The following is a 25,109-nucleotide window of genomic DNA, read 5'->3' as shown; positions in this document are numbered from 1 at the left end:
AGTGTAAGCGAGAAGGAGTGAGTCCACAATGAGGCTATAAAAAGCCTCCCAGAATCTCAGAGTGAGGCTGTCAGATTAACCTCTAAACTACCTGATCCCACGAACTCAGCAGATCATGACAGTACCCCCCTCTCAACGGGGGGCCTCCGGACCCCCAGGCTTCTCAGGATGCCTGGCATGGAATAGACAAATCAGACAGTCAGCATGTACTGATCTGGCTGGTACCCATGACCGATCCTCCGGACCATACCCCCTCCAATGCACCAAATACTGCAAAGACCCCTGAACCCACCTGGAATCCACAATATGTTGTACCTCAAACTCCATATGTCCCTCAACCAAGACTGGAGGAGGTGCAGTTTCAGTATCCTCCTTCACTGCCCCCAAGGGTTTAAGTAACGACCTATGAAAAACATTGTGGAGTTTTAAGGAGGGAGGAAGACGAGGCGGTAGGTTACCGGGTTCACTACATCGATGACCTCATAGGGGGCCAATAAATTTAGGCCCCAGTTTGGCGGAGGGCAATCGAAGATTTATATTTCGTGTGGACAGCCACACCTTATCCCCACAAAGCAGTGCCTGAGCAGAATACCTTTTCCTATCCGCAAAATGTTTATATCTCTCCTGAGCCTTGGCAATATTCAAACAAACCTTTGTCCAAAGATCCTTGAGACGATTGACCCCATCCTCTGCCCCCGGACAACCAGAATCTATCCGAGAAAATTCGCCAAAATGAGGGTTGATCCCATAATTAATAAAAAATGGTGACCTACCGGTAGATTGGTTTACCCGGTTGTTGAAGGCGAATTCTGCTAATGGTAAGGCATCAGACCAGTCGCTCTGCAGGGAAGAAGTCAAGCACCAAAGAATTTGTTCAAGCGACTGGTTGGTGCGTTCAGTTTGTCCGTTGTTTTCTGCGTGATACGCTGAGGAAAAAGACAGATATCCCCAATTTTTTGCAGAAGGCCCGCCAGAATTTAGATACAAACCTGCACAATATTAGTGGGAACCCCGTGTAAGCGTACCACCTGGGATAGAAAATGTCTAGAGAGCGTCTCTGCTGATGGTAAACTTGTCATGGGTACGAAATGTGCCAACTTAGAAAACCTGTCCACCACTACCCAAATTACAGTATTACCACGGGAAGATGGAAGATTGGTGATGAAGTCCATGGACAAGTGTGTCCATGGCCTTCCTGGGACTGGCAAAGGCACCAATTCCCCGGCCGGCCGGCCGGCAACTAGAGCTCTTAGGACGGGCACAAATCCCACATGCTGCGACATATTTCTTTATATCTAAAGCCATTAAAGGTCACCAAAAGACCCTTGCCACTGCTTCTCTTGTGGCGGTTATACCAGGATGTGCACCCAACTTAGTATCATGGAACTCCTCCAGGAGTTTGTTGCGCAAATGCTGCGGGACAAACAACTTGTCTACGGGTTTGGATCTTGGAGCCACAGATTGAGCCCCCACAATCTCTCGCTCCAATTCCGACGAGACCTCGGCAACCACGAGAATGGGTTGAAGAATGGGGGACGGCGGATCAGGGGCGGATAACGGCTCAAACTACGTGATAAGGCATCGGCCTTTACATTCTTAGACCCTGGCCGAAAGGTAATCGAAAACTGAAATCTGGAAAAAAATGTGACCACCGGGCCTGCCTGGGAGTCAGTCTTTTAGCTGATTTGATGTACTGTATTTTTATTGTCAGTGATAACCGTAATAGGGTGAGATGCCCCCTTCAAAAAATGCCTCCATTCTTCGAACGCCAATTTAATAGCCAAGAGCTCCCTATTGCCTACGTCATAATTTTTCTCCGCGGGAGAAAATTTTAGAAAAATAGGCACAAGGCCTGAGATTGGTTAGGGAAGCCGGTCCCTGTGACAACACTGCCCCCACCCCCACCTCAGAAGCATCAACCTCGACCACAAATGGCATCGAAGGGTCGGGTTGAACCAGGATAGGAGCAGATGTGAAACAGTTCTTTAACATTAGAAATGACTGTTTAGCTAACGGGGACCAGTTCCTGACATCTGCCCCTTTACAAGTGAGATCCGTGAGGGGTTTAGTTATCTGTGAGAACCCTTTAATAAACTTGTGATAATAATTCGCAAATCCCAAGAAGCGCTGGAGTCCCTTAAGGTCCTGAGGCTGGACCCACTCCACAATAGCTTGCACCTTCTTGGGATCCATGCGAAACCCCTGAGGTGAGATTATGAGACCTAAAAATGACAATTCTTGAACAAAGAATGAACATTTCTTGAGTTTAGCGAACAATTGATTTTCTCGGAGCCTCTGGAGTACAGTTTTAACATGTAACAAATGTGACTGTTCATCGGTAGAATATATCAGGATATCATCCAGGTATACATTACAAAGCGGCCGATGAGGTCCAAGAACACAACATTGATAACATTTTGGAAAATCGCTGGTGCATTGGTGAGACCAAACGGCATTACCAAGTTCTCAAATAGCCCCTCCGAAGTAAGAAAGGCGGTTTTCCACTCATCCCCTTCCCATATCCTTATCAGATTATAGGCCCCTCTGAGATCCAGTTTAGAGAACCATCTGGATCCCGAGAGCTGATTACAGAGGCCGGGAATCAAAGGCACGGGATATGTGTTCCTGACTGTGATTTTATTTAATTCCCGAAAGTCGAGGCAGGGACGTAGGCCACCATCTTTTTTCTTAACAAAGAAAAATCCAGCTGCTGCTACTGGGGAAACTGAAGGTCTTATGTGCCCCTTACGGAGACTCTCAGCAATATATTGTTTCATAGCTAGACGCTCCGGACCTGACAAATTAAACAAACGAGCTTTGGGCAATTTGGCTCCTGGAACAAGATCGATGGCACAATCAAATGGCCTATGGGGTGGTAACGCCTCTGCCTCACTTTCTGAAAAAACGTTCTCAAAGTCCTTTAGGTACTCCGGAATACCCTCCGGACTGACTGAAGACACAGTGACAGGTTTTAAAATTTTCACACAAGAAACAGATTTGAGGTCACAGTCAACACACTTGGACCCCAACCTGACAATTTTCCCCAATTCCCAGTCAATCACTGGATTGTGGCGTCGAAGCCACGGCATGTCCAAAACGAAACCTGCGGGCAATTTGTCCATCATAAAACATTCGATTTCTTCCATGTGGGAAGAACCAATTTTCAACACAAATTTTTCAGACATAGAAAGAATCCCCGTTCGGGTGAGAGGAGACGAGTCGATGGTCACGATTTTAAGTGGGGTATGAAGCCTGACTGTCCCTAACTGGTGTTGGGAAACGATATCAGAGCTGACCAGGTTGAGCGATGAACCACTGTCCGCCAGTGCTGTAGAGAAAAAGCGATAATTGTCTACCAACAGTTCAACCTTAAGAAAAACCTTAGCACGTGAGGAAGAAAGTACCTGAAGGTCTGGGCAGCCTCCTCGATTGCTACCCAGACCTAGTCGTTTCCCGTCGCCTGGGAGGATGACGGACACAAGGGACACTCCTTTTTCCAGTGACCGGACTCTCCACAGTAAAAACAGAGCTGTTTCTCCCGGCGACGTTTTCTCTCTTTTTCTCTGACGGAGGTGGCGCCAACTTCTATAGACTCAGGAGTGGCAGGTGCGATACCAGTCTCTTTGCTGCCAAAGAATAGAGATGTCTCGGACAGCATGATGCCCCTAGCCCGAAGCCTGCGGTCCATACGCACTGCTTGCGTAACGGCCTCCTCCAACGTGTCTGGTGGAGGGTGAAGGGCTAGTGCATCCTGGAGGCCTTCGGTCAGGCCTCTGCGGAACAGACCCCGAAGGGCCGCATCATCCCACGAGATCTCTGCTGCCCAGCGGTGGAACTCCGCACCAAACCACTCAGCCGAGCGTTTACCCTGACGCACACTCATGACCATATCTGCAGCCACACGTACCCTGTCAGGTTCATCATATATGCGGCCCAGGGCATCAAAGAGGGCATCCACTGTCATTCTCTCGGGGTCAATGGGAGACAGAGAGAAAGCCCATGCTTGGGGGGCACCCCGCAGAAGAGAAATAACAACCCCCACCCTCTGAAATTCGTCCCCAGAGGAACAGGGCCTTAAAGAAAAAAAAAGCTTACATCCTTCCCTAAAGGACCTAAATTCCTTTTTATCCCCTGAAAAGGAGTCGGGCAATTTGACTGGAGATTCAGGGGATACCACAGGTATGTCCCTATTCCCTGGAGCAGGAGACCCTGCTGCTACAGCCCCTTGCACGGTGCCCACCAACTGCTGCTGTGTATGGGCCATTGTGCGCTGTTCTATATTGAGCCTTTGGAACATCTTGGTTAGACTCTTGACCTGATCGGCCAAAGCCTGCAGGGGATCCATAGTGCTAATTTACACAGAGAATAAACACAACTTTCCCAAACCCTAAAAAAATGCGGTCGCTTATAATATCAGGATCCTGTCAGCGCTGGCGGGCTGCCGCGGCTGAACAGGGTAACTCACCCAGACTACGGGAGGACCCGGGGTCCGATACGGCAGGGAAGGTTCAGAAAACAGGACCTGTGACACTGAAAGTAGTTTAGCAGTACAAGGACCTACGATCATGTGACCACAGGGGGCGTGGCTTAGCTTCCTGCTGCAGGATAGGGTTCTCTTACAGGAATCCTGGAGCAAAGGCTAGGGAAACTCAGGTCAGACAAGCGGGGGTCATACACGGGGAGGACAGCGCAGTACCAGAGGGACAAGCAGAGAATAGTCAAAACGTAAGCAATGAATCATACACAGAGATAGCAACGCAGTACAAGGGAGGCAGTCAGAGAGTAGTCAGGTCCAAGGCAAAAGAGTCATACACGGGAATAGCAGAGCAGTACAAAAGGAACAGGCAGAACTCGTAACAGGGACAGAACCGGATCAAAACCAAGCAAGCATAAAGTATCACAGTCACAAAGCACACCAGGGTCACACACTCGGCCAAGGGTCTGAGTGTAAGCGAGAAGGAGTGAGCCCACAATGAAGCTATAAAAAGCCTCCCAGAATCTCAGAATGATGCTGTCAGATTAACCTCTAAACTACCTGATACCACGAACTCAGCAGATCATGACAGCCAGCGTGTGAGACGAGGACGCCGCCGAGCTCTGCTTTCCCTGCTGCTGCTCCCGCTCCTTCTCTGCTTTGGTCCAGTGAGTAGAGTCTAGAGAGTGGGTGGTGGGTGGTCTGTGTCCCTGGAGAGGAGGGGGAACAAAGAGTCCCCATGGAAGAGGCCAGAGGGGTCCGGAGGAGGGAAGAGGGGTCCGGAGGGGGAAGAGGAGTGAAGAGGGGTCCGGAGGAGGAAGAGGAGGGAAGAGGGGTCCATAGGAGGAAGAGAAGGCCAGAGGGGTCCGGAGGAGGCCAGAGGGGTCCGGAGGAGGAAGAGGAGGCCAGAGGGGTCCGGAGGAGGCCAGAGGGGTCCGGAGGAGGAAGAGGAGGCCAGAGGGTCCGGAGGAGAGAAGAGGGGTCCGGAGGAGGAAGAGGAGGCCAGAGGGGTCCGGAAGAGGATGCCAGATGGGTCCGGAGGAGGCCAGTGGGGTCCGGAGAAGGAAGAGAAGGCCAGAGGGGTCCGGAGGAGGAAGAGGAGGCCAGAGGGGTCCGGAGGAGGAAGAGGAGAGAAGAGGGGTCCGGAGATGGAAGAGGAGGCCAGTGGGTCCAGAGGAGGAAGAGGAGGCCAGAGGGGTCCGGAGGAGGAAGAGGCCTGTGCTGTGTATATCATGTGGTGCTGTGCTGTATACCATGTGATGTTGTGCTTTATACCATGTGGGCCTTTGCTTTATACCGTGTGGACCTGTGCTATATACCAATGGGGCTGTGCTGTATACCAATGGGGGGTTGTGCTGTATGCCATGTGATGCTGTGCTTTATACCATGTGGGGCTGTGCTTTATACCATGTGGGCCTGTTCTTTATACCATGTGGGGCTGTGCTGTATACCAATGGGGGCTGTGCTATATACCAATGGGGCTGTGCTGTATACCAATGGGGGGCTGTGCTGTATGCCATGTGATGCTGTGCTTTATACCATTTGGGGCTGCGCTTTATACCATGTGGGCCTGTGCTTTATACCATGTGGGGTTGTGCTGTATACCAATGGGGGGCTGTGCTGTATACCAATGAGGGGCTGTGCTGTATACCAATGGGGGCTGTGCTGTATACCAATGGGGGGCTGTGCTGTATACCATGTGATGCTGTGCTTTATACCATGTGGGACTGTGCTTTGTATCATGTGGGGCTGTGCTTTATACCATGTGGGCCTGTGCTGTATACCATGGTACTGTATACTAATGTGGGGCTGTGCTGTATACCAATGGGGGGCTGTGCTGTATACCATGGTGCTGTGCTGTATACCATGTGGGACTGTGCTATATACTATGTGGCTGTGTTATATACCATGGGGGGTACATTATACATTATATTCTATGTGGGAGACTGTTATGAGTTCATTTTCCCCTTCACCATTGAGGTCTGATGAACTCCCTCTTCTGGTGAAGGAAGGTAGTGAGGCTGATTACCAAGCACCTGAGCTGGGAGAGGATGACTGGGCGACGGGGATCTCTGCCTGGATATAAGGCTGCCGACACCCTTCTGCCTCGCTGGTGATTTCTCTGTGGAATTCTAGGAGACCAGTCTGATTCCTGCTCCTCAAAAGCTAAGCTTTCTGCTTTGCCTTTTTGCACTTGTGTTTTAGTTTTAGTTTGCCTTGCTTTTCTGGATTCTGCCATTCCCTGCTGGGGTGAGCTGAATTCCTTTTTGCCTTTTTGCTCTGTCTTCAGACAGTACCTGAGTACTGACATAGTCTTTTTGAAGCCTAGCGTCTTCAGGGCCTTTTTCCCTGTCAGTCTGTTGGCTCTTATTTTGATAGGGTTTTTCTCGGATTGCAGACAGCAGCTTTCCTATCCTGTCCTATCTAGTTAGCTTGGGCCCCATCATTTGCTCAGTCTATCTTTCTATCTGTGTTAGTGTTTTTTCTTCTTGCTTCACCGTCATTATATGTTGGGGGCTGCCTATTGCTTTGGGGTCTGCTCTGGGGCAGTTTAGATTTCCCTTTCTGTCTTTAGGCTATTTAGCTCTCCGGCTGTGATCGAGGGGTCTAGGGCCCCGTAGGAACCCCCCACGGCTACTGCTAGTTGTTGATGATAGGTTCAGGGGTCTGCAATCCGATAGCTGCCAACTTCTCTGGTTTTCTGGACTTAGCTAGCATTTCTGTTTTTGCCTCCTACGGTGACTCATTCATAACAGGAGACTGTGTTATATAATATGGGGGGGCTACATTATATTCTATGGGGAGGTGGGCTGTATTATATTCTATTCGGGGCTACATTATATTCTATGGGGGGGCTGTATTTTCTTTATTATATTCTATGGTGGTGATCGCATCATACTCTATGAAGGGGCTACATTATACTATATGAGGAGGCTACATTGTAATCTACGGGGGGCTGCATTATATTTTATGGGGGGGCTACATTATATTGTAGGGGGGCTTTATTATACTTTATGAAGGCGCTACATTATATTCTATTGAGGCTGCATTATACTATATGAGGAGGGCTACATTGTATTCTATGGAGGGGCTACATTACACTATATAAGGGTCTGCCATATATTCTATGGAGGGGCTGCATTGTACTATATGAGGGGGGCTGCATTATATTCTATGGGGGGTTACATTGTATTTTGTGGGGTGGCTACATTATGCTCTAAGGGGTGGCTGCATTATACTATAAGGGGGGGCTGCATTATATTCTATGGGGGTTACATTATATTGTATGGCAGGGCTGCATTATACTCTGTGGGGTGGCTGCATTATGCTCTATGAGGTGGATGCATTATATTATATGTGGGCTGCATTATACTGTATCGAGGACTATGGGGAATACATTATACTATATGAAGAGCTATGGGGTGCATTATACTATGGGAAGTGAATTGTACTACATGGATAAATGGTGGTGTATTATACTATATGGAGCACTATGAGGAGTGTATTAAACTATATGGAGGACTGAGCAGTGTATTTTAATATATGAAGGACTGAGGAGTGTATTATACTATATGGAGGACTATGGGGCAGATTATATTATATGGAGGACTATGGGGTGTAAACTGTAGATGTGCTGCTGATAACATGATACTGTATGGGGACATATTGATGCATTAGTAATTGTTCTGTCCCCATCATTCTTTCTCAGACGGTGGAAAGAGGCCGGGAAACAAGTGTTGAACGACTTCAATATTGTCGATCACACTCATTTAGCGTCCCGAACTCAGTGCATGTAACTACAATCAAAATGCTTCTGTGTGATGTGCAATATGTTAGCATTTGGGGCCCCATTTTAAAATTGGGCTAGGGCCCCACTTTGCCTAAAACCGGCCCTGCTCATACACATGACATGATGGAGCATCACAGATCACAATCTCTGCCAGGGCCTCCTATATAAGATACACACACACCACACGCTTATATGGCCTAATACAGTATGTCATATGAGGCCTGTATACCGACTGTACAGACCACACTATCATCCTCCTGTATGCTGTACATAGGCAGAGAGTGCGGCCTGTACAGTATCTATGAGGTCGACACTCAGTATGTCTTATAGGGGGCCTAATAGGAGGCCGACACTCAGTATGTCTAATAGGGGGCCTAATAGGAGGCCGACAGTCTGTATGTCTTATAGGGGGCCTAATAGGAGGCTAACAGTCTGCATGTCTCATAGGAGGCTTAATAGGAGGACAACAGTCTGTATGTCTTATAGGGGGCCTAATAGGAGGCCGACACTCTGTCTTATAGGGGGCGTAATAGGAGGCCAACAGTCTGTATGTCTTATAGGGGGCCTAATAGGAGGCCGACACTCTGTCTTATAGGGGGCGTAATAGGAGGCCGACAGTCTGCATGTCATATACAAGGCCAATATGCCATACATACCGCAATATCGGCATCCTATCTACTGTACATACCACACTCTCAGCCTCTTATAGAAAGTATCTGTTATAGGAGACCGAGAGTGCAGTCTGTATGTGATATAGGATGCCAAGAGTGCAGTGTGTACGATATATAGGAGGCTGAGAGTGCGGTCTGTATGTGATATAGGATGCCAAGAGTGCAGTGTGTACGATATATAGGAGGCTGAGAGCGTTCTCTTTTGCACACTGTACAGCTTGCTAAATGGCACATGTTTTAGTGGGAGTGCCCAAAAAATGAACACGTAATAAAACCCTTTATGGTAGCCATAGGGTGGGCCCCTAGAGTCAATTCCCCTGGTGGGCCCTAGGCACCCCTGTCTGACCCTGGTCACAGCTACTGCACCCAGTATACTAAGTGATATATCGTTAGATTCAGAGTCTCTTTGCCTACTCTGTGCTACTCTCAGGGGAGGTTGCAAAAACCTGCTGACAGATTCCCTTTAACAGAGCAGAGATGCACTCAGGTAAGAAGACGGCTCCCATAATCATAAGATACAGAAGATAAGAACTATAGACCAGACAGTCAGTTTAACTTAAACTTGACAGCATTTTCTATAAAGGAGGGAGAGGGAATACCATAGTACAGGCAATGTATTTCGCTGTGTAACTTTTTCGGAAAACCTATACAATGAGATACGCTGTATTCTTCCTTTAAAGCTATACTTCAGGAGCCCTGCTAACTTCAACCTCTAATGGAAGTTTCAGAATTTCATGTGAACAGATCTTAACTGTGTTTTCTCCTGCAGGATCCTAACCAGCTAATCCGCGCCAGTGCTTTACGTGTCCTCTCCAGTATCCGGGTGCCAATCATTGTGCCAATTATGATGCTTGCAATAAAAGAAGCGGCGTCAGACATGTCTCCTTATGTACGAAAGACAGCAGCACATGCTATACCGAAGCTGTATAGGTAACATCAAGATCATTCGAAACCTATCTTTAACTACATTTATTCAATAGCCATAGAGCAAATTTTTTGCGTCACATAGCTTCTGATTTCATATAAATCCAATACAAAACATTCTAATCATCAAATAATATATTGATGCTGACAAGGGGCAAAACCTAAAATGCACAATGCCATGAAACCCGAATTTGAACTCAGTAGTACCTATAAGGAGGAGTCCAGAAATGGTAGAAATTTTTTATACTACATGCAGATTTTATGAAAATGTTCACTTTTTTCAGTTGGTGTTCACATTAATTTTTTGTTACTGTGCTATTACTTATTGATTCTTGGTTGTGCATCCTAATTAAAAAATTAAAAGCAAAAGGAAAAAAGGCTGCCACTAACCATGAATGAGAAGGGGTGCTGCTATTAAGGCTATGTGCACATGCTGCGGTTTTTGCTGCGGATCCGCTGCGGTTTTGGCCGCTGCGGATCTGCAGACAGTGTACAGTAGCATGTAAATCTATGTGATTTACAATCTGCTGTGCACATGCTGCAGATTTTTAACTGCGGATAAGCTGCGGTTTTGAATCCGCAGAAAGAAATGACAAGTCACTTCTTTTCTGTGGATTCTGCTGAGGTTTACCATCTCCTCCATTGTAGAGTTGATAAACTGCAGGCCAATCCGCAGGTAAAACCGCAGGTCATTTTACCTGCGGTTCCGCAGATACAAATCCGCAGACCAATCCGCAGCGTGTGCACATATCCTAACACTGACAACACATAAGTCCATGTGCTGTTTGTATAAGAAAAGGAGTGCACAAGAGTATCTATATATCTCAGCAACATCCCGTTACAAAAATTATATATGATTTTTATTATTAACAAAACATACAAATAAAGGCAGTCATAGCAGACAATAACATATTCAAAACCACTTAAAATCCCATAGAAAGGGACACAAATAGGCTCTGATAAACCCTTGATAGACATCCTTTGTCATTAATCTCCATTCTTGAAAATATTAAAGGGGTTGTCCACTACTAGGAGAACCCCTTCTTGATCAAAATGTTTGGCCCTCATAAAATAATAAAGCATATACTCACCTCCCATGCCGGTGCCATTCCCATGGTGTTGGCACTCACTTTCCCCAGGCTTCTTGTACAGTTGTTGTGACATGTGACCCTAGCACCTAATCAGTGATGGCGTCACTGTCTCCACCTTCGGACAAATCGATCATGAAGAGGAAGTCCGGGTTGCAGCTAATCCTGGACTTCCTCTTCATGTTCGATTTGTCCGAAGGCGTGGACAGTGACGCCAGCGCTGATTGGGCGCGGAGCATCATGTGTCAAAATAACAACACGAGAGCTCCGGGGAGAGCGAGTGTCGACACCGCAGGAACGGCGCCGGCATGGGAGGTGAGTATAATCTTTATTATTTTATAGGGGCCATGTGAGGGGTATGACAAGAAGTTGTCCAAGTAGTGGACAACTTCTTTAATGTTCTTAGAGGGGTTTTTAGCACAATGCTGGAATGAATGTGTCGCATGGATTTATGTCTTTTTACATCAATTAAGGAATTTGTTCCTAAGACCTCGTGGGGGCATCACAACACATTAGGAGACCCCAATCAGAGGACAATAAAACATCCGGACTCCTTATCTATGAACTGGTCCAATATTTATGTTTCTCCCTCTCCCATAATAATAATTCTGCTTCACGTCACTTGTCTTATCTATTGCATTTTTTCTGTGCTGTATTGTGCATAAATATGTGACTCTTCAGATGTTGTATTAGTCTATGCCTGATGAAGAGACCTGAGTAGTCTCGAAAGCTTGCAATGTGTTACCATCTTTTCAGTTAGCCATTAAAAGGTATCAACCACTGAGGACTCTGGCTAACAGGGTACAAAGATATACATCTTTCCTGTATCAGTAATCTGAGCTGTGAGCTGTAAAGTAGGAGGGCTTCTGTATTATGACCTATGTAACAAAATAGTGAGATTGTTCACCTGCACTGCAATACATAGTTTCTGTGTTTTTAACCTCATAGGCTGTACACAGCTCCTGCAGGGTTATAGACATTTCTGGCTTTCTTTTTAGTGCAGATTACGTACTGAAAATTCACAGCAAAGGTGAAGTTTGACAAGTGATAATGAGATTTTCAAAACCCAATTTACACGTCTCATCTGTGGATTTTAGGACTTTGTGTAAATGTTCCAATTTCCAGGATGCTTATGACATTGTGGATATCAAGCTAATTTTTCCTTTGGAATCGAACCATTGAATTGACAAAGGCTAAAATCTGTAGCCCCTGCGAGAATCCACATGTAACGCAGATTTTTCCAGGGATTTGCATCAGATTTGTAGCAAATTCGACACTAAATTTAACGCTCTGTCTGAATTCATCTTTTTAAATCGTAGAAGATGATTTGTGATCCTTATGCCTATCACATAGACATATATTTTTGATTACATAATATACCCCCCAAAAGATCTTTTTCTTTTCTGGTGTTTTTCATTACTGTAACATTTTTTGCAGCTTGGATTCAGACCAGAAAGATCAGCTCATTGAAGTGATTGAGAAACTTTTATCTGATAAAACCACGGTGAGTTTCATTCTGTTCACATGGCTAAAGGCCCTTTTACATTTAGCGATGCACCAGCGATCCCGACCACGATACGACCCAGTCAGGATCGCTGGTGCATCGCTAAATGATCGGTAGTGAGCTGCCACACAGCCAGATCTCACAGCGATGCAGCAGCGATACAGCGGACGATACTTACCTTTCAGACGCGGCGATCCTGACGTCTTCCCACCCGCCTCCTCACGTCGCTCATCGGCGCCACAGGAAGCCCAGCAGGAAGCGCCCGACAAGAAATGGGGCCGGCCGATCTCGCGCAATCAGCGACAGACAGCGGGGGAGCTGGTCGGAGGTAAGTATCACACATAGCGATATCGCTAGCAATATCGCTATAACGTCACAAAATCGGTGACCTTATAGCGATATTGCTAGCGATATTGCTATGTGTAAAACCCCCTTAAGGGTCCAGTTTCACATAGCGACGCACCAGCAATCCCGACAACGATACCACCTGGTAAGGATCGCTGGTGCGTCGCTACATGGTCGCTAGTAAGCTGCCAAACAGGCAGATCTCTTCAACAACGCAGCAACCATCCAGCGATCCATATAACGACCTTGGCGGTCGTTGGGACCTTGTCACACAGCAGCTTTTCTGATGACTCCCGCCTGCGTCCCTGAGTTCTGCGTCACCAATGAGATTGCTCGTTGGCGTTAAACACAGCGATGCGCGCTGGCCAGCGGGACGCCGATGTTGAAAAACATTCGACAATCGAGCACGATCAGCGATATCCAGCGGGGGGCGGTCGCCGCTATGTGTCACATGTAGCGAGATCGCTGACGAGATCGCTGTTGCGTCACAAAATCGGTGACGCTTCAGCGATCTCGCTATGTGAGACGGGTCCTTAAGAGTGAAAGGAGTTCTGTTTTGGATAATCTATACTTGTTATGAATTGTCTAAGGCTAAGTTCAAATGTCTGTTTGACTTCATCTGCTCCATTTAGGAACAGAAAATTGTAAGTAATGCCCAAAACACAATTGTACAATTGTATTTTTTATACATCTCTCATAATTAAAAAAGATATCAGTGACCATTAAATCCACCCTTCTTTTAATAACAATTAAAACAGCAACCGCTAAGGGGTTTTATTTCCTCATTGCTGTTTTAAAATGGCAATCAGAAATAAGGCTGTAGCACCCCACGGAGTCAGAAAATCTCTGGGATATCAGCTATTGGGGGTAGCTGAGACTCTGGAGAACATGATCAGGGCTAGATTTTCCGGTGCCCGATCTCATGATCGCCGTTATATAGTGAATAACGGCGATCACGGAAAAAAACTGTGCCCGCTGTTACAATGATACAATGATTTCTTTCTCTTCTTATATGGTATACATGTCAGAGGAGAGAGAAATGATGCCCTCAAGTCCCCCTGATACCTCCGCCATCCCCAAGCTCTGCAGATCAGTCCCCTGGCCCTCTGAGTCACCTTCCTGGAAAAAAAAAATACCGGGCCGACATCTACTGGCCGGTACCCAGCAACAATAGAGAGTTTTTAGTAGTGGTTACTTTTGATCACTGTGATAGAACCTATCACAGTGATCTTAAGAAAAGAATAGTAAATCAAATCCCCCTTTGTCATCCCCTTAGTTAGATTAAAATTATAAAATAATTTTTTTTTTTTTTAGGATTGGGGATAGGGTTAGGGTTGGAGTTAGAATGGGGGGGTTTTCAAAAGTAAAAAAAAGCAAATGATGACGATATGGCGGCTAGTGTTGAGCGCAAGTTCATTAGGTGCTCGGGTATGCACATAGTATCGCGGATACCCGCATGTTTTTTTTTGGTGTCTTAACAGCCGCAAAATATGCAGAGTGGGGACTCGAGCATGCCACTCGAGCCCCCGCGATGCTCGGTGCCTACCCGAGCACCCGATGCAAACTGGAGTAGAGAGCACTTGCACTCAACACTAATGACGACTAATGGCATATTCAATATGACAACCTATAATCTTATCAAATTCTGTGTCATACCTGTAGGTTCAAAATACTCACTATACCCCTGGATAAAGTCTTTGAGGGGTGTAGTTTCCAAAATGGGGTCACTTGTGGGGGGATTTCAGTGATTAGGTACATCAGGGGCTCTGCAAACGCGACATGGTGTTCGCTAATGAGTCCAGCAACTTTTACATTCAAAAAGTCAAATGGCACTCCTTCCTTCTGAGCCCTGTCATATGCCCAAACAGTGGATTTTCCCCACATATGGGGTATCTTCATACTCAGGAGAAATTGAACAACACATATTGTGGTCCACTTTATCCTGTTACCCTTGTGAAAATAAAAAAGTTTGAGTCTAAAATAATTTTTTTGTGCAAAAAAAATTAAATATTCATTTTTTCCTTCCACATTGCTTCAGTTTTTGGGAAGCAACAGCAGGGTTAATAAACTTCTTGAATGTGGTTTTGAGCACCTTGAGAGGTACAGTTTTTGGAATGGTGTCACTTTTGGGTATTTTCTGTCATGTAGGCCCCTCAAAATCACTTCAAATATGATGAGGCCCCTAAAAAATGGTTTTATAAGTTTTGTTAGAAAAATGAGAAATCGCTGGTCAACTTTTAACCCTTTTAACTTCCTAACAAAAAAAAGATGTTTCCAAAATTGTGCTGATGTAAAGTAGACATGTGGGAAATGTTATTTATTAACTATTTGTGTGACATAGCTCTCTGATTTAAGGGCATAAAAATTAAGTTTGCAAATGGCAACATTTTCAAATTTTTTGCCAAATTTCCGTTTTTTCATAAATAAACACAAGTCATATTGAAGAAATTTTACCACTAACATGAAGCACTATATGTTATGAGAAAAAATTCTCAGAATCACCAGGATCCATTGAAGCTTTCCAGAGTTATTACCACATAAAGTGACAGTGGTCAGAATTGTAAAATGTGGCTTGGTCATTAAGGCCAAAATTGGCTCGGTCACTAAAGGGGTTAAGAAGGGCCCACAAGTCGCAATAAGGATAAGCAAGTAAGGGGGTCATGTCACTAGGCTTTCATCTTTAAAGTGGTTTTCCAGTACTTGGACAATCCCTTCTCAATCATTATGTTAGCATCAAGTAAAATAATAACTCCTATGCTCACCCTGAGTTCTGGCACGGTTTCATCAATGTCAACACTAGCTTTCCTAGGGCTCAAGTGACATTGTTATATCCCACGATCCCTGCAGCAATCAGCAGCCACTTCGCTGCACCCTCCTTCGACGTAGCTAACATCAGGAGGAAAACTCAGCTGCTCTTACTTCCTCTGGGTGTCTGATTTGTCCAAAAGAGGGTGCAGCAAAACAGTTTCTGATTGGGATTGTGGGATATAACAATGGAACTGAAGCCACAGGACAGCCAGTGCCAACACCGCTGTAACAGCACCATCACTGGAGGTGTGTATAGGCGTTATTATTTTATAAAGGAGGAACATAGTGATTGAGAAGGGGTTGTCCAAGTAATGGACAACCCCTTTAAAGCCTCTACTGGTTATCCAAACAGTGGAGTACTTTGATAAAAATCATGGTTTTTCTGTATCACCTTCAATCTGAAAAGGTTCAACTAGCTCATCTTTAATAATACCAGCTCATAACAGTACCCCACCTCTGCCATCTGAGTCTAAGTGGAGGTTTGTGCCCATTATTGATCCAGCCACAGGTCTATAAAACCTTAGAAAAATCTTTCTTCAGATATTTGTTGGCCCAGCCGTGACATTTTCCCTTCTGTGTCTTATTCAGTGGTGGTCAGGTTTCAGCCTCCCTTACCTTGGCCCTGTCTCTGAGCCTTGATCACCTTGTACTTCTTAGCCTCCAGGGAGGTTGCAGTTCTGGAATATGACAGCACTTTAGGATAATGACTACTTGGTCATTTCACATTTGATTCTTCTCAAATCTTTGGCAGTTAATGTGTGTCTTATTTTTTGTGACCTTGTTGATTATTTGCAACAAAATCTTTGATGGTTCTATAATCACCCCACAGTAGCTAAGCAATTTGAAGAATGCTGCATCCCTCTGTAAGAGCTGTAACAATTTTTGACTTTTCAGTCATTTAAATCTCTTTTCTGGCCCATTTTGACTGAAAAAAACAAGCTGCCTAGTAATTCTTCACACCTTGATAAAGGGTGTTGTATCCTTAGGCCTCACCCTCCTCGTTAAACAAATACACATCACCTGACCTGCTTTCTTCCAATAAGCATTCAAGTTTGTATAGCGTGGCATTGGAAAATCTGCATACGAATGATGATGTGGTCAATATACTCACTTGCCTATTAATTGTGCGTGTAAGTCTTGCAGAATATGATATAACTAACTTTGATAATTAATTATTTCATTGTTTTCCAAAGCTGGTTGCAGGAAGCGTAGTAATGGCTTTTGAAGAAGTGTGTCCTGAACGCATCGACCTGATACATAAGAATTATCGCAAGTTGTGTAACCTGCTGATTGATGTGGAGGAATGGGGACAGGTAGTCATTATCAACATGCTGACACGTTATGCAAGGACCCAGTTTCTGAACCCCAACCAAAATGTAAGTTATTTTCGGTTGAGTCTTTGCTTCCTTCTATTAGGCTGAACCATGTTTCTTGATGTGCTTTATTTCTAGCTGCATATTTAATGTATGTCTTGCTTTATTGCTTTTGCTGTTTCTTCCCACTCTTGCCCTCAGGAATCTCTTCTAGAAGAAAACCCAGAGAAAGCTTTTTATGGCTCGGATGACGATGAAGGAAGCAAAGAGGAAAAGACAGAACCATTTTCTGTTATCAAGCGCAAGCCATACATTATGGACCCAGACCACCGTCTTCTTCTTCGCAATACCAAGCCCCTCTTGCAGAGTCGCAATGCTGCGGTAAAATAAAGCTATTTCCTTTCTGAATATACAACCCTGTCAGTGTCATACTTAGGACATATTTGAACATACCTATTGGCCATTTGTCATTCGCCTTGTTCATCTCGTGCAGAAAAGATAACATAAAATATCATTATTGTCGTAAAATATCATAAAATTTGTATTATGCTAGACTTATTATATCTCCTATTAAAAAGATTGGATTAACAACAGCAAATGTTTAGCAGAAAGCCAAGAATTATATACAAGAGGAAATTATAATTAATATACAGTGCCTATAAGAACTTATTTAGTGGGTGTTTTTTTTTTCTTTTTTTGGAAATGTATACAGGTGGTTATGGCAGTGGCGCAATTGTACTTTCATCTGGCACCAAAAGCAGAAGTCGGTGTCATAGCAAAGGCCTTGGTTCGTTTGTTACGCAGTCACAGGTAATGAGAAAAATCATAAATATGTCCTCTGTATAGTTAATTATGGGTTTATTCTGTAAGGAAGCCAATTAACACTCTCACTATTGTAAATTATCACATACAATGCTACCTTTAAATACACATTGCCAAAGACGTCCTGAAAAGGAAGTTATATTGTGAGCCCCTATTGTGGCAGTGATGATGTATGTAAAGCACTGTGGAAATTAATGGCGCTATGTAAGTGAGTAAAATAAATAAAAAGAGTGTAGCATATAGACATATATACACTATTTGACAACATTACAACAGAGCAAAGCCTATAAATACAGTAACATCTACAATTGTGACAATCTATAAATAGTCAAACACAGTTGTGAAATCGTCCCACCAGAGCACATCGAATAAATACAAAAACACAGAGTCTTCTGATGTCACCCTCAATAAAGTACAGCCTATCAATACAAGCATACTAGCATAAGTATTGTGACAGCAAAACATTCAGATATGTTTTTTGGACATCCTCACATATTGACCAGTCATCACTTTAGTGTTAATAGAAATAAATATAAATTCACAATACTTTGACATAATTTCAATAAAGCACAGCCCATACAAATAAAGACACCACGGTGACATCACTACAATAGAACACAATCTGCAACTATAGACACACAGTTCTGATATCATCAGTGTAAATCAGTGCATATAAACAGATATCAGCTTATAGATATGTAAGGAGGTGGCTGGGAACCTCACGTGCCTCCTCTTCCCTGGACGCTGTTCGCACAATTACATGCGGCACCTCATTGTTCATTAATGTGAAATGTAATGTTCATGTACTTTTATGTCATGTATCTGCCATGTACTGTGTATATGTTTAGGATTAGGGATAGAAGTTAGCATAGAGTAATAATGGGGTTAGAATAGAGGGGGGCACATTAGAGAATAGATAGGAGTATTAGTTAGATGCAGGCAGCATAGGAGTTAAGCAAATGGGAGCGGCCTCGGAGCAGAGCAGCACAGAGTGGGGAAATATAGTCAGGACACTTCCTGATTATGGAGCAGAAGCCTGGGCAGCCATGCCCAGGGCAGGTTGTGTGAGAAACACTGAAGCAGACAGTTACTGGCTGTGGGGATAAAGTTGTGATGGCAGTAAGGGGCCCCAAGCGGAGACTAGTGCAGTCGGGCACCAGCTCAAAAGGACCATCCCCAGGAGGGATCCGGGGTCTATGACCGGGGCAGGAACAGCGGAGATGGTATTCCCGGCACCTTTCCCAATTGGAACCAGACGAGGGGTTGACAGGGACCTGGTGATGTTGGAGGCTTGGATGGGACATGAATTGTCCAAGGAGACGGCAGGGAATGCCAGGAGGAAAGAGAGAAAGATTACAAAAAGAGTAGAGTCTGCCTGAAAGGCAAGGAAAGTGCTGGATATGTGGCTCTGTGTGAATTGTGCTGCCCTTTTGATAAGTAAAGTTGAACTGTTTGAAAAAGACTGTGACTCCAAGGTGTTATGTGAAACATGGAAACATGGAACCGGAGAGCCAGAACTGGAAGGCACTCTGACAGTAACCCTAAGTGTTCTGCTGCGCACGCTGCACCTGCAGCAAAAAGGACATTGTGTTTTATCTGTGGGGCTCCAGGGTGTGGGAACCATACAGCCCTTTGCCACGACTAACACCCTGGCCACCTTACAGATACACACACTATTGTGTCATCAGCAGGATGGAGTACAGCCTTTAAATAAATACACTAATACACTTTGACAATAAATTGTCACACATAATATTGTAAAGGTGAAACCAAAGAAAATAACCTAAAAGATCACTTCTTTTTTACACTGCTTTGAAAATAATATTTTCAAAATAAACTTTAATGCAAAAGTACAGGCAAGAAAAGCATGTTGTTTTCTTTTCTTTTACCTGTTTATGTAAAAAGTCACACATTTCTTCACTAGATTGATTTTCAGTCATCTGAGGTTCATTATCATTTCACTTTTCTTTTTGTTGTTCCTGCTCTTCTAAAAATTATTCTCTCCCTTTCCAGTGAGGTACAATTTGTTGTGCTACAGAACGTAGCTACTATGTCAATCAAGAGGAGGGTAGGTAAAAGATTGTGTGATTTTTTTTTTAATTAAAAATGATTTTTTAAATTAATTACGGTATATGATGCTTTTTTTTAATAATTTTCATCCCTTGTCAATGTACTTGGAAGAAACAGTCCTTTATCAGACTCTCAGGTGCCATAACAAAGCAGTTGAAGTCGGGAGGATGGGGTAGCAGGCTCCCAATTGCCAGTCTTAAGTATTGGCTCTTGATCATGTCATAGGTGGGGTAGATGAACTGATAGTAGCACTTTCTCTGCCTGACACTTCAGGTGAACATTAACCAAGTCACCCAAGTGATTAAAATATTGAAATTTTAATATTGGAGATCGATCCTTTTGATCTCTGATCATTGCCCTTAGAACCAAAGCTGCTAGCAGCCCAGGCATTAGAATTTGACAGTATATATTATTGTAACATTCTTCCGAAGCTCTGCTGTAAAAAAGGTGGCACTTTAAAAAGGACCTTAACAATCTCCAAAAACCTAGGAAAGATCATAACTCCTTTCTGGGCTGTCCTAGGGCAGCGGTTCTGGTGCCATCAGATCTGACCGGGCCCCTGCTACTCATAGAGACTAAACACAGTGTCTATTCTATGTATCTCCCTTCCCATGCATATTAGAATGACTTGAGGCCCAAGCAGGTGCTTGCCCTGTTCTGGGGATCTTGGAAATATGTACGATGTACAGCTAGGACTTATAGTATTTCCATAACTCCTTTATGAATTCTTAGCTGGCTGAACAAAGGACTCTGGCCCCATGGCTTTCATTCACAGGGGTTGTTCATGTCGAAGGATGCATACCAGCTAGCTAGTGGGGGTGTGAATCCCTTTATTTGAAGCTGGCCAGGTGTCATGTTACCACAGCATTTGCTGAAGGATTTTTTTTATCATTTCATTCCCAATAGTATGCAGATGATTGATATGGAATTATGCCTCCAATATTCTTCACTGGGCCAATTTTTTTTACTTGTATGTATTTGAGGCTAAAAATTATTTTTGCAATTGGGGTTATTTAAAAATGAAGTAAGCTAAAAAAAAAGACGGATAAAAGAGGTACAAACTCCCCGTAGATCATAATGGGTCGACTGATGGATTCTCAGTTAACTCATTCTGCAACCAGCAGTAGACATCATCATTGAGGTTATAGAATGCAAATCCTGCTAAATTTTTCATGAAAAAAATTTAAGGAAACAAAACTATTTTTAGCTCTAATTACATACATTAAAGTAAAAAAAATTGGTTGACAGCACCTTTACTACCAATATTGTTGATACAGGATAGACATCGATGTTGAGAATATCCCTTTAAAAACTTTAAAACAAACCATTCTTTCAAGTATAAACAATCATTATAAAAATACTATACAGTAATATTTACGAGGTTAAATGGTATGTCATGGGGCTATGCCAAAAATGTGCAATGGAAATACTCCTTTGAACGCATTTGATTTATGTTAATCTGTTGCTGTTTCTATCATTGATCTTTTATCTTAGGGAATGTTTGAGCCATACCTAAAAAGTTTCTACATCCGATCTACTGACCCTACTCAGATTAAGATTTTAAAGGTAACAAATCAGCTTTACTTTGAAAACAAACATTTTAGGAATAACTGGTTTTGGTTTATGGTAAAATATGCAATCTTTAAAGAAGCATTCCCAACAAAAATTGTATGCCTTAAACCCTTCTAAATATGCCTGTAGTGTAATGTAGCTGTATTAAAATGGCACTTTTCCAATGTAAGTCTATGGAACCCAGTCCTGACGCTTCATAGACTTACTGTCATGTCGGACGCTGTTCACACCACAGCGTCCGGCAGGCAGCGGTAGTTCCATCTCCGTCCACTATAGCCTCAGTGGCGCCGGCTTGATTTTACTCAGGTTATCTGGGGTTAATCTAGCTGGAAATCAGGTGGGATGTTTGGTCACGCCCACGGTCTTTAAATAGTCGTGCTGGCCTGTGGGCATCGCCGATTATAGCTTGTGTTTTGTGCCAAGTGGTTCCGGTCTGGAGAGAGAAATTCATATCTGGTGTCGTATGATCCGTTGTTACCTTTTCGCTTTCCTATATTTGTGGTTTGTTTTGCCCTGTTCACATTATAGTATTGTCCTGTGTGGTTGCGGCGCGGTGTGGTTTGAGTTCTCCCTGTCTGTCATTACTGTGTGGGCTTTGGTGGTTTTACAACTCACTGGGTGGAGGGTTCAGATTAGGGCTGAGCAGGAGATAAGGAGAGGCTGGAGGCTCAGGCATTTGCACCTTTAGCAAAAACCCTGGGTTGAGGGTCAGACAGGGTTTTCCCTAGTTTGAGGGACTCCGCAGGGGCCCGGGTTTGTCAGCCTCCTTGACCTAAGCCCCGCATAACATTATAATCGGCCCAACATTTTTCCATGGATTCCATGACTTCCATTAACCGCCAGTTGGCGGCGCTGTCCGTACAGGTCACCGAGTTGAAGGGGGCAGTTCAGCAGCAGGGCCTGGTTGTAGCTAATGTGCAAGCGGCTTCTGCAGGTGCAGGTGCAGAGCCTAAGATTCCGCTGCCTGAACGATTTTCTGGGGAACGCAGCAAATTTGTCATCTTTCGGGAGGCCTGCAAGTTATACTTTCGCATGCGCCCGGTCTCCTCAGGTAATGAGGCTCAGCGGGTGGGTCTGGTGTTATCTTTACTGAGTGGGGACCCCCAAGCATGGGCGTTTTCCTTACCAGCCGACTCTGCTACGTTTCATTCGGTTGAGAATGTTTTTTCAGCACTCGGGCTCATTTATGATGACCCCGACAGATTGGCTTCGGCGGAATCTAAAATCCGCGCCCTCCGTCAGGGGGAACGTATGGCGGAAGACTATTGTTCAGAATTTTGCCGTTGGGCAGTAGACACACAGTGGAACGACCCAGCGCTGCGGAGTCAGTTTATTCATGGGGTCTCAGAAAGAGTTAAACAGGCCCTCCTGATGTATGAGACTCCTGCATCGTTAGAATCTGCCATGAGTTTGGTTATTCGTATTGATCGCCGTTTGCGTCAAGGGGCGCAGGAGACGCTGCCTCTGGGGGAAAGCAGGGGTGCCAGTGTGGTTGCTGCAGGTGAGCCCACGGAACCTATGCAAATCGCGGGGGTATCGCATGTGCAGCGTCGCGTTCCTGGGTTCAGGAAGCCCGGAGCATGTTTTTACTGTGGTAAAAGAGATCATTATGTAAATGCTTGTCCTGTGCTACCAAAGAAAGTCGCACCTGCGGAAAACTGGTAAGCTCAGAGGGTATGGAGGAGGCCCAACTGAGCGTATGCATATCCTCCATGATGGTATCTCAATGTATGCTCTCTGCCAGGGTTATTATTGCGGGCAGAGAGCTACCTATATCAGTGTTTGTGGATAGCGGTTCAGCCACCAATCTCATGGATGAGGAGTTTGCTCGCATGGCAGGTTTCAAGATCGAAAAACTCCCTCATCCTATTCGCGTGGTTACCATTAATGCCGCTCCCCTCCCACAGGGGGAGATTACTGAGTTTGTAGCTGAGGTTAAACTCCACATTGGGGTCCTACATTCTGAGTGGGTTACATGTAAGGTACTCAATAATCTCCCAGCACAAATAGTCCTGGGTTTCCCATGGTTGTCTAAGCACAACCCGGTGATTGACTGGAGAACCCAGGACATAGTCCAGTGGAGCAGTTTCTGCCAGGAAAATTGCTTGGCCACATGTGTGTCCGCCGTGAAGTCCAGCCTTCCGGAGGCATTGCTGGATTTTGCGGACGTATTCTCTGAGAGGGGTTGCTCAGAACTACCTCCACATCGAGCCTATGACTGTCAGATTAGGTTAAAACCCGGGGCTAAATTGCCAAAGGCGAGGATGTTTAGTATTTCTGGTCCGGAGAGACAAGCTCTTAAGGATTACATTGCGGAGAGTTTAAGTAAAGGGCACATCCGGCCTTCATCCTCACCTGTAGCAGCGGGGTTTTTCTTCATTAAGAAAAAAGATGGGGGGTTACGCCCGTGTCTGGATTTCCAGGAGTTAAACCAGATTACGGTCCGTGATCCCTACCCGATGCCTCTGATCCCTGATTTGTTCAACCAGGTGGCGGGTGCGAAGTGGTTTTCCAAACTTGACCTCAGGGGGGCATATAACCTCATAAGGGTCCGTCACGGGGATGAGTGGAAGACGGCATTTAATACCCCTGAGGGTCATTTTGAAAGCCTAGTTATGCCATTTGGGTTGACAACCGCGCCGGCTGTGTTCCAACATTTCATAAATGATGTATTTGCTCATGTGCTGGGGAAATTTGTGATTGTGTACCTGGATGATATCCTCATTTATTCGAGCGACCAGGACACTCATTTAGAGCATGTCAGGCAGGTGTTACAGCTGCTCCGTGAGAATAAGCTCTATGCTAAGCTTGAAAAATGCATGTTTTTTGTTCAAGAGTTGCCTTTTTTGGGATATATTGTGTCCGCCGCAGGGTTTAAAATGGATGCCGCGAAGGTGCAAGCGGTGCTGCGATGGGAACGGCCTGGTAATCTAAAAGCGCTCCAGCGGTTCCTTGGGTTTGCTAACTATTATAGGAAGTTTATTAAGAATTTCTCTACTATAGCCAAACCGCTCACGGACATGACGAAAAAAGGTACCAATCTCGCTATCTGGTCTGAGGATGCGGTGCGTGCATTTGAGCTTCTGAAGAACCGTTTTGCTTCAGCCCCCATTCTGGTGCAACCGGACGTATCTAAACCTTTTACGGTGGAGGTCGATGCGTCTGAGGTGGGAGTGGGGGCAGTACTGTCACAGGGCTCGTCCTTGAGCAATTTGCGTCCATGCGCCTACTTCTCCAAGAAGCTGTCGCCGGCCGAACGGAATTACGACATCGGCAACAGGGAGTTGTTGGCCATCAAATTGTCTTTTGAGGAATGGCGACACTTCTTGGAGGGGGCGGCCCACCAGGTCACAGTCATCACCGACCATAAAAACCTGCTCTATCTGGAGTCGGCCAAGCGTCTGTCTCCCAGGCAGGCTCGCTGGGCATTGTTTTTTACACGTTTTAACTTTCTGGTGACTTACCGTCCTGGGGCGAAAAACACCAAGGCGGATGCCTTGTCCAGGTGTTTTCCGGGGGGAGAACCTCGGGAAGATCCGGTACCCATCCTCCAGGAAGGTGTAGTGGTTTCGGCTCTCACGACTGAGGTAGAGGCGGAGATTGCCGAGGCCCAGGAGGAGGTACCACCAGGACTTCCCGCTAATAAGTCGTTCGTACCCCTTCATCTCCGTCTTAAAGTGTTGGGGGAACACCACGACTCGGTCCTGGCCGGTCATCCAGGGGTTAGG

General features: G+C 45.1%; 1 protein-coding gene across 4 annotated transcripts in view; it reads left to right on the top strand.

The window, feature by feature from the left end:
* Positions 1-25,109, top strand: part of AP3B2 (adaptor related protein complex 3 subunit beta 2) — a 182,880-nt gene that overhangs the window by 69,390 nt on the left and 88,381 nt on the right. For all 4 annotated transcript variants that reach the window (XM_073579566.1, XM_073579567.1, XM_073579565.1 and 1 more), the window contains exons 5-11: positions 9,705-9,865; positions 12,385-12,451; positions 16,798-16,980; positions 17,119-17,298; positions 17,630-17,727; positions 19,753-19,807; positions 21,304-21,375. In XM_073579566.1, the coding sequence (XP_073435667.1) occupies positions 9,705-9,865; positions 12,385-12,451; positions 16,798-16,980; positions 17,119-17,298; positions 17,630-17,727; positions 19,753-19,807; positions 21,304-21,375 (816 nt within the window). The remainder of the gene's footprint in view (positions 1-9,704; positions 9,866-12,384; positions 12,452-16,797; positions 16,981-17,118; positions 17,299-17,629; positions 17,728-19,752; positions 19,808-21,303; positions 21,376-25,109) is intronic.

Source organism: Dendrobates tinctorius, unplaced genomic scaffold (genome assembly GCF_039654945.1).
Source record: "Dendrobates tinctorius isolate UK_male_01 unplaced genomic scaffold, ASM3965494v1 ptg000062l, whole genome shotgun sequence".
NCBI lineage: Eukaryota > Metazoa > Chordata > Amphibia > Anura > Dendrobatidae > Dendrobates > Dendrobates tinctorius.
Note: the sequence above shows the minus strand (reverse complement) of the source record. Positions and strands in the feature narration are given on the sequence as shown.